Raw genomic sequence first — 10,123 nt, 5'->3', positions numbered from 1 at the left:
GAGTCAATGCTCTTTATTTTCATAAGATGTAAGAACAGGCAAGATAGAGGCTTCATAACGGGGATACAGCGTTCCTTACATTCCTTGGTATATGATATTAATACATACATATTGGAGCTTGGAGGAGTGGAAGGTGATTTTTTTTCAGATATAAAGTATTATCTCAACATCATAGCTGCTAAAAGATGTTTTCTTCCAACTAAAGAAGAAAGAGCTAGTCTGTTAAAGCTCCAAATGAAGATAAACATCTCTATCTATGAGAGCTTTCAGAATTTCCGCTTCCATCGGCTGTGGATACTTAGCCATTAATATATTCAAGGTGAGTTAGCTGGAATGTGTTATTCTTAAGAAGTGAGAAGATATGGAGATTGAGCCAGAAAGTGGTTCTGAGTTGAATGGGAGGCGTTCGGAAGGTTTGAGTGCCTATAAGTGTGACCAATATGTTTCATAGACATTGAAGCACTTCTGGCATGCTTTGAACAGGAGCAGATAATCTGCATGCAATGAAATTCCACACATCCAGAATGAGGTAATGACCAGATATCTGTATTGAGCAATGTGGCTAATGAACACTGCTATGCTTTTGTTCAAAATGAAGCTATTGCATCTTGTGAACTGGGATCTAATCTAGTTGTCCACTGCTCCCCAAGGAGAGATATTTTTGTTTCTGGTCTCCCCCAATTCAAGAAATTTCTAGTGATACAGTTTGGCAGCCATTGTGTCCCACTATATTTTGCTGTAACATTCCAGGTATTTTAAAATGATCAGCATTAACTAATGGAAATTAACTTTCTCCATGCACGATGTGTGCAAAACAGTTCACTACCAAGTAAATAAATGCAAGAGCATGTTGGAATTTAATATGCATTGCTAACATAAATGTCCTGATTACACTGTCAAATGCCGTCTGTGCTGTTTACTGAAACTGAGGTCTCAGATTTCTGTCTACATGTCCCAATAAGGCAGTGACTTGCTGACCGATTTCATTGGGCCATAATGTTGAGGGGGGGAGGTGGGGAGATAGGAGATTCTCCAGCTTACACTGGAGAATCGTCCGACAAGGGAAATAATGGGATTAGTGTATAATTAGGGGAAATGAGTGCTTGATGAATAATATGGATCTTATGATCTGAAAAACCCATTTCTGTGCTGAGTGATACTGTGACTCTAGAAACTGCACCCAGTCAAATCAAGCACTTCAGTCCCAGATCCCAATATATTCAATGGGGATTGTAGAGCCAAGGAATAGGAGACAAAGGAGTAGGATATATTACACAAAGCAGTAATGAGGAGAAAAATATTTTGCCTTGTTAAATATTTAATCATATGATTTATGAGCATTTGGTGTACGTTTATTGTCCTAAAGGTTTATTTAATTATTCACTTCTGTCAGTAGTTTTCAATGTCTGAAATTTCAACAGTTTAAAAGCTCACACTCAAAGGTAACAGTACAGCCCTGAAGCACAACTGGTGGAGCTGTTGCCTCACTGGTTTGATCCTGATCTCCAGTGCTGTCTGCGTGGAGTCTGCATGTTCTCCCTGGGGTTTCTTGTAGGTGCATGAGTTTCCTCCCACCTCCCAAGGACTGCAGATTGAAGGGTTAATTGGCCACTGCATGTAACCCCTCCTGTATAGGTGAGTAGTAGAAGCTGGGGAATCTGATGGGAAACTGGGAGAATAAACTAAAATTAGTGTAGGATTGGCGTAAACGAGTGTGTGCGGATCTGTGCAGATTCAGTGGGCCGAATGGCCTTTTTCTGAGCTGTATGACTATGACTTTCCCAACTGGGAACGTTTCACACAAGCTTTGCCAGCTGTCACAGACAATCATTGTCATGGTCCGGTCCGTGAAGTCCGTGTTCTGGTTCACGGTCCAGTCCATGGTTCCTTGTTCTGGGGTTTCTGGTTTTCCCCAGTTTCTGTTGTGGGCACATGATTCTCATTTTGGGGCTGAGACATAAATACCTCTTCAAACCAGGGCTTCCCTGCCAGACCATCCCTGTCTCCCCCCACCCCACCCCCCTCGCCTCACCCCGCCCCGCCTCGCCCCCCCTCGCTTCGCCCCCCCCCACCTCGCTCCCTGCCTCGCCTCGCCCCCCCCCCCGCCTTGTCTGACTCTCTGCCTGCTCACCTAGCCTGGATACCCCAACTGTATTGCTGAAGTTTTACTGCTGGAGCAAGACTGGAGCCTTGTTAGGTCAAGATAAGGAACTGTCTTTTGTTGTGTGGAATTGTCTGTCTGTGTCCACACCTTCACTAGGTAGGTCTGGCCATTTGCCACTACCTAGCGTTGGGAACTGTCTCTGTGATCTCACCTTTGCTAGGTGGGTCCGGCCGTTTGCCACCACCTTGTGTTGGGATCTGTCTCTTCATGTTCAGCATTCTGTGTATGAGTCCCGGCCCTATGTCCTGTTCCCAAGGAGGGGTACCGGCTCTGTTATGTGTATGAGTCCCGGCCCTATGTCCTGTTCCCAAGGAGGGGTCCCGGCTCTGTTATGTCTATGATTCCCGCCCTACGTCCTGTTCCCAAGGACGGGTCCCAGCTCTGTGTTCCATGCTCCTGTCTCTTCTAGTCCAAGGCTCCATGCTCCTGAAGACCCTCATCCTGTCCGTGCCTAGTCCAGTCCTATCTGAGTCCTGTCCATGTGCCTTTACCTGTCCTTGTGTCTCACCCTACCCAGGAGTTCCTCACCCAAATCATGTCCAGTCCTGTAGCCTCATCTTGTCCTCGCCTAGTTCTGGAGTCTGAGCCCGAGTCAAGTCCCAGGTTCTGGGTCCTTGCCCAGTCTCTAGCTTGGAGTCCATACCCAAACCTCGATGTACCCTAGACTCAAGCCTCAAGACCCCAAACCTGTCTCCAAGCCTCAAGCCTCAAGACCCCAAGCCTGTCTCCAAGCCTCAAGCCTCCAGTCCTGCAGTCATGTCATGTCCTTGCCTGGTTTTGGAACCCAAGCCCGAGGCAAGACCCAGATTCTGGGTCCTTGTCCAGTCTCTGGCTCGGGGTTCAAGCCCAGGCTCCTAGTTCATAGTTCCTTGTCTGGTTTCCCTGTTCCTTGTCCTTGTCCTAGCCCAGGTCCTGCATCCTTGTCCTGTTCCTAGTACTTCAGTGTCTGTGTCTTGCATTTCGGTCCGCCATCAACGCCCCTCCCCATTGTGACAATCATGGGCAGTCCTCCAAACTGGCCTCCTGATGAACAAATTGGTATCTTGAGTAAAGAGAGTCAAAGAGAAAGACCCCCTACTTGTGCCCTAGTTAAATGCAGATGTACGTAGACCAAGCTGTGAATCCAGGTATGTAGATGGCATGGACACCTTCTTTTAGATAAGTTTGTACAGGTGTATTTATCCCTTCAGTACATATAATTACCCTATGCTATTACTCTGAACAAAAGTAGACCATTTATCCCTCATATCCTGGCTGATATTTATTCCTCAATCAAGAATGAATTTAAAAAATGGAAGTCCTTTATGTAGTAAAATCAACAAAAACTTATAAACTCTAGTCTGGGGTAACTAATCACAGTTCGGTTGTAGGATTGTCACAGATTTTGCAGTGCAACTAAGTGGACTTGCTTCCATGTTGTGTCTTTCATAACACAGCTCAGGCTAAAAACAATTCACAGCCAATAAAGTACTTTGGATGTGTATTCCCTCTAAGGAAGCATGACAGACAACTTGCCTACTCCGAGATTCCACAAATATCAATATGAAATAACACATTTTTAAAATTCATAATTGAGAAATAAATATCAAGCAGGATATTAGGGATAAATCATCTACTTTTGTTCAGAATAATTGCATAGGGCAGACACAAGCTCATCTGAAAGAAAGTGTCTCAATTGTGTATATTTCAGGTCTCAGGTGTCAGCATGGAGTTTTCGTTCATCTCTGAACTGGGAATTAAATCAAGCCCAAAGCAGAAAAAAACTTAGGAGAATTCCACACTTCCCCCTCGACTCCCTTAAGCACAGGTGGTGGGGTTGAATATGGACCACATGCATGTTGCCTGCTCATTTCCAATATGCACAAATGTAAGAATATGCAGAGGAGTGTACACAGCCTATCTCACCATCTGAAATATCTACACGAGTCGCTGCCTCAGGAAGGCAACATCCATCATTCTTACCCTCGCCTATTTGAGGTCATCCTTACACTCAGCCATGAGTCAACCTATAGCTGGGGCAGTGATGACCCCCTCCGGACTGTTGAAGGCAACTTAATTTTCATTCTCTTACTTCTCTTCTATTATTTGTATAACTGTGCACTCCTAATCTACTGTGACACTGCAACTTCCTTTGGAATCAACAAAGTATCTATCTATCTGTCTATCAAAGGTCCCCACCAGCCTGACCATTCTATCTGCTCACAGCGGCCATTTGGCAAGAGGTACTGAAACCCAAAGTCCTACACCACTAGATTCAAGAATAGTTATTTCCCTTCAACCATTCCACTCTAGAACCAGCCTGCACGCTCCTAATCAGTACAGTTTAGCACAATTCTGATCACTTTAAATATTTTACATTAAAATGGATTTGTTTTCTGTTCGCATTATGTTCTTTGTTGTAAAAATTGTTTGTTTATTTTGTGTCCTGTTTTGTGAATGCTGCTTATCTGATGTTCTGTGCCTGTGATGCTGTTGCTGGTAAGTTTTTCATGCCACCTGTGCACAGATGTACTAATGCATATGATGATAAACTTGAGTTTAACTTTGACAATCTGCACTTTATATGGTGTTGCATGATAGGTAGTTTTACAGAAAAGGGTGAAATTATAAATTTAGGATTGTAGTCATAATTCTTGGGGCAGGGAGGGAACTTTACACTAGAGTGTAAAATCTGTTACAGAAACCAAACGCTAGTTTTCCAGACAAACTTAAAATGGTTAAATGGGTAGAATACCTTGCCCAAATTCAAAATTGGCAGGGGAGAGAAGCACTCATGTGATCTATACAGAAAGAATGCAAAACAAAGATTTTCACTGTACTTCAGTGAATATGACAATAATAAATCAACTTAATTTAACTCAGTGCATGCAAGTCATCGTGAGTTGTTCTCCTGGTCCTCACGCGCCCACTGTAGTAAAAAGTGGAGAGTTGGAACAGTGAGTTTCATAATTGCCACCATTATCAATATAACCGGAAACGGGGACTGTCCCTTTCCCTGACCTGCTGAGTTCTTCCTGCTTCTCGTGTTTTTTTTAATATATGTATCACAGTCCCTGCCCGTGTTATTAGTGCTTATAATGCCGCTGTACTGCGAAATCAAGTGAACTAGGGTAAACATCATTGGACGCTAAGTTCAAATGTGCAACTGTCGACAAACATTTAAGGCTCCGATAATAATCGATGTAACGATCTCACTTTCAATATTAAAGGGCAAAAACAAAGAGGTTGCTACTGAACCGTTCTTAATGAGTCGCATTTAGTTCCATCAGTTCGGGTGAAGGGTCTCGATCCGAAATGTCGATTGCCGAAACCCCTCCAGAAATGCCGCCTGACTTGCTGATTTCCTCCGAAGTTTGGTGTGTGCCTTGGTTAAATCACTGTGAACGGAGAGTGGCAAAGATTCCGTGTGGCATATTTGTTCATTAGCTCGGAGTTGGAGATCTGAAGTCAGCAGTGAATTCAGCAGTGCTGAGGTTGGATCAGTTAAACTCGGAGTCAGCAGCATCAATATTGCCTTCGGGAGTAACGAATTGGACTTTGGGGACCAGAAGGGTCGAGTTGTTCCTCCTCATCGAGTTGTTTCGCCTCATCGAACTCCGCTTCCTCAGCGAGTTCTGGTGCGAGAGCTCACTCTTCTGCAGGGTCTGGATCAGGATGGAGGGCTTCTCATCCAGCTCTCTGGCCGTGCAGCGAGGAGTCGCCACTTTGATCCTGTTGCCGAACTTGGAGTAATCCACCGAGTAGGTACCGTCCTCCTCGGTCACGATCGGGACGAAGCGGTAGCCCCACAAGATCTCCTCGGCGATGTAAGACGTCCTGGCCTGGGTGGTGATGCCAGTGGTCTCCACCACGCCTTCCAGTATGACGATCACCTCCAGGTTCTGGTGCTGCAGGTCGCTGGCCGAGATCTCGTAGAGAGGGCTCCGCTTGTCTATAACGTGGCAGATGGTGAGCGGCGCCACCAAGAAGATGTTGTTGGTGTCAATGGGGTTGTCCACCAGGATGTCGATCTGGTGGATGGGGATAACCTCTCCCTCGGTGGTGGTGGTCTTCTTCACAACCTGCATCCGGACCGAGGCGCTGATGATCATGCTCTTCCTCAGGTCGCCCACTCTGAACATGAAGCAGAGCTTGCCGTTCCTCAGGCCGACCACGGCGTGCCGGCTGAAGATCAGGGTCTCCGCTCTCCGGTGAGCCTGAGCAGTCTTCATGAAGATGCAGCCCAGCATGACGGCGTTGATGATCAGCCCCGAGATGTTCTGCATGATGAGCACGGTGATGGCCGTGGGGCACTCCTCGGTCATCATCCTGCCGCCGAAGCCGATGGTGACCTGCACCTCGATGGAGAAAAGGAAGGCCGAGGTGAACGACCTCACCTTGGTGACGCACGGCTCGAAGGACGCGCTCTGTCTGTGGTCCAGGTCTCCGTGCGCGAAGGCCACCAGCCACCACATCATGGCGAAGAGTAGCCAACTGCAGAGGAAGGACATGGTGAAGATGAAAAGGGTGTAGCGCCACTTCAGGTCTACCAGGGTGGTGAAGACATCCTGCAGGAAGCGACCTTGCTCTTGGATGTTCTTATGCGCCGCGTTGCAAGCTCCGTTCTTGTTTATGAAGCGGGGTTGGCGAGGACGTATTGTATAGCGGGGCTGCCGGACATTCTCAGCCGCGATCCGGGCCAGGACGTACTCCTCTGGGATGATGCTCTTCCTGGCCAACATTCTGGCAGCATAGTCCTGACTTCACTCGGGCCAATGGTGTCTCCTTGTGGCTGTCGTTTAACCACAGGTGCGCAATAGTCGGGATCACCTTTCAAATCTCCAAATTCCTCATTCAGGTCAGGGAGAACTTAGTGGTGCATGCAAGTTGGATAATGCAAATTTGGCTCCAAGGAATTCAAGAGTTCTCCGACTCGCGCGTCGTGTCTTTCTGTTCCCCCTTTTTGTTGATATCTAGAGGTTATGAGATTTTCCTCCGTGAGTCCCTGCCTTTTCCAGGGGTAATGCTGCCAAGGCGGGATCCCGGTGCCGTGATGGACAGCCTCTCCCCCAGCTACCTGCGACTTGCCGGGATGCTGCGGGAGAGCGCTATCCAAGAGCTGAATGGATCCAGGATCTGGACTTCAGCACGGTGCTGGGGAAGAGTGTCATCGCTGGGGGGATCCCACATCGGCGCCACCGGACCAGAGGGATGTGCCGCGTGGCGATGAGTAAGAGCCGGTCTCAAGGAGAGACAAACCGCGACGCTGCTCCAAAGTAACTAGGGCCTCAACAACCAGTCAGTTTTCAACTCAGTTCCCGAGCCCCCGGCTCGAACTTTCTGACGTAAATAGGAGGACCTTTCCTTCTTATTCCCAATGGGAAATCCAGAAAATAGAGGTCATTCTTTAACCCTTTCAGATCCTCAATGACATCAAAGGCACAAGAGATTGCGGATGCTGAAATCCGGAGCAACGAAGTGCCGGAGGAGCTCAACTCTGTTGTGGTGGGGTGGGTGGGGGGGGGGGGGGGTCGGAAAATATTGTCGGTATTTCATGTCGAAACCCTGTATCAGGAGTCAGTTGATAATTGTTGATAACGAAATGTCGACAACCCCTTTCCTCCCATAGATGCTATTCGACCCGTTGGGTTCCTCCAGCAGGTTGCTTGCTGCCCCAACAACTTCTGTTTTATTTGGCTTGTTTAATTAGAATGGTTTGATTCAGAGCAGAGGCTTCACTTCTCTAATGACCCTTGGAATAGTGGGGCTTGGACACTTCCCCACCTCCCCGCGGCCCTGAGGTACGATAATTCCCTCCCCCCACCCACCCTTTTCAGTCCCAAAGAGCGGCAGAACCCGTAAACTAGTCTCCCAACCCAATCTCTGCCCCGCCGAGTCTGCTGGGAGAAACCGTCTCCTCCTCCACAGTCACGTATATGAAACCAGGAGAGAAAGAGGGACGAATGGACTGGAAATCTGGTCCGAACTGGAAGGAGAGGAGGCGAAGAAGGGGTTTGGGGCGGATGTAAGGAAAGGGTAGCAGCAATGAAGTAGCGAGGCAAGAATAAATCCCATTCATTCACATGCTGTATTAGTCTGTATTTTGAAGCTGAATCCAAGTGCCAAATCTCAGCCAGCTTTGTAGGGTCGTGACCGCAAAAGGAAGTCACAATCCATATTCACTCTCATTAAAAACGTGCATAATAGACGGTCAGCACACGGTGAAATGATGCACTGTTGGGGAAATGGGACTGGAGTGTTTGGGGCGAAGTGAACGGTAGGAGAAGGTACACTTTCATCGTGTTCAAGGTTTGCAAACCACAGGGGTTATCGGTAGTTAACTGGGTCAAGTTTATTCACTACATTGAAAGGAGTTTGCTGAAAATATAATTGTAATATTGCATCAGCTGTAAAGGAGACACCCTGGCAGAATTTTGACAGAGAAACGGGGTACAGATGGGCAGACACACGGACCCGTCACCACCTCGGGTCTTCGGTTGAGTATTCCGAGCTTTTTTTTTATATTATCTGTGTTTTATTAATTAAAATTATCCGTATTGTTGCGTTTGGGGTTTTCTTATGTGTTATTGTTAAGTCTTCTCTGGTTTATATTTAAGTTGCAATTTTTTTTATTTCAAAATATACTTTATTCAAAAATAAATATATACAATAAACCATTCAATAATGAACTACTGGAGTGCCACGTGGGTGGCTATAAATACGGATATGTACTGAGTATATTTAAGTTGCAATTGTCCTTGGATATTTCCAATAAATTCTCCGAGACTTTGCAGGTGTCCAGTTAAGAGACTTTTGTCTCTTATTAGAATGACTACTTGTAAGCTTGTTATGAGAATGGGGTTTTAGGTGCTGGACGCGGATTCCTTCGTGCGCTGGAGTATATTTAAAGGGGCAGTGCTAACCCCTTCGCGTCTCGGTCCTTGCCTAGTCAAGTTCTGGTCGAGTTACTTAAAACCGTGTAAGTTCTGTTGTTTTGTCTTATCTCTTTTGTTAATAAAATTCCTAGCTTTGTTTAATCCTTCCGAGTCTCTCTGTGATTACATGCTTGGGTCCGAAGATGCAGCGTGACACAGGCAGATAGAAAATAGATAGATCCCAGTAGTTGCCAGGACGATTGAAATCCATTATAAACATATGGGAGTCAACCCAAATCAAACTCACTTCATGTAACAGCCTTAATCGAGAGCTCTAAGATCCCAGAATGCTATTACAGCTCTTCAAGTAAATGTTAGGCATGCCAAACATTGTATACATAACAAATTGCAGTATTTAACATTTTACTCTAAACGTTCAGAGTAATTACTTAGAGTACTCACCCTCATTCATACCTTCTTATTGAATACATTCTGGATCAAACTGTGCTCAACACAAAAGGTGACAATTTCAATCACTTCCCTTCACTTTAAGGTACTTTACAAGGTTATCACCTTCAGTGATAATGAGGACGAAGTCAATGATGAGTACTCTTAATCTTAAAATTAAAATGATGAACGTTACTCTACAGTGGCATATGGTGCTCTCTGCCATATTGGTATCCTGGTGGTAAAATTGATAGCTATTATGTGGTGCAGTGCAGAATGTGGTTTCTATTGAAATCATTTACCTTATTTGCAGTACCAGCATTACTTTCTCTTCAGCTCTTTCATTACTACATTGTCTTCTCCGATTCAATAAGCTATTCTGATATCGCATGTTATTTCATCCTCTAACTAGAATCTTTGATTCCACTCAGTCAGAACTTATGGGGTAGAGATGCAACTCTATCCACTAAATTGTATTGAATGACAAGAACTATAATTTGCCTTTTGTACGATACCCTTTCCTTGGAAAATATCTCATGGCACCTCAGGGTTATCATAAAAATATTAAAAATACACAGACTTTGAATTATGAAGGAGATAAGAGCAACATAGTTAAGATGGTGATATTTATTTATTTAGTAATGCAGTGCAGATCAGG

General features: G+C 45.6%; 1 protein-coding gene across 1 annotated transcript; it reads right to left on the bottom strand.

The window, feature by feature from the left end:
• Nucleotides 1–2,084: 2,084 nt before the first annotated feature.
• On the bottom strand, nucleotides 2,085–7,479 carry LOC140186705 (ATP-sensitive inward rectifier potassium channel 8-like). Its single transcript, XM_072241191.1, has one exon. It carries the CDS (start codon nucleotides 6,883–6,885, stop codon nucleotides 5,644–5,646), a length of 1,242 nt encoding a protein of 413 aa, XP_072097292.1. The 5' UTR covers nucleotides 6,886–7,479; the 3' UTR covers nucleotides 2,085–5,643.
• Between the last annotated feature and the right edge of the window lie 2,644 nt (nucleotides 7,480–10,123).

Source organism: Mobula birostris, chromosome 23 (assembly GCF_030028105.1).
Source record: "Mobula birostris isolate sMobBir1 chromosome 23, sMobBir1.hap1, whole genome shotgun sequence".
NCBI classification, from domain to species: Eukaryota; Metazoa; Chordata; class Chondrichthyes; order Myliobatiformes; family Myliobatidae; genus Mobula; species Mobula birostris.
Note: the sequence above shows the minus strand (reverse complement) of the source record. Positions and strands in the feature narration are given on the sequence as shown.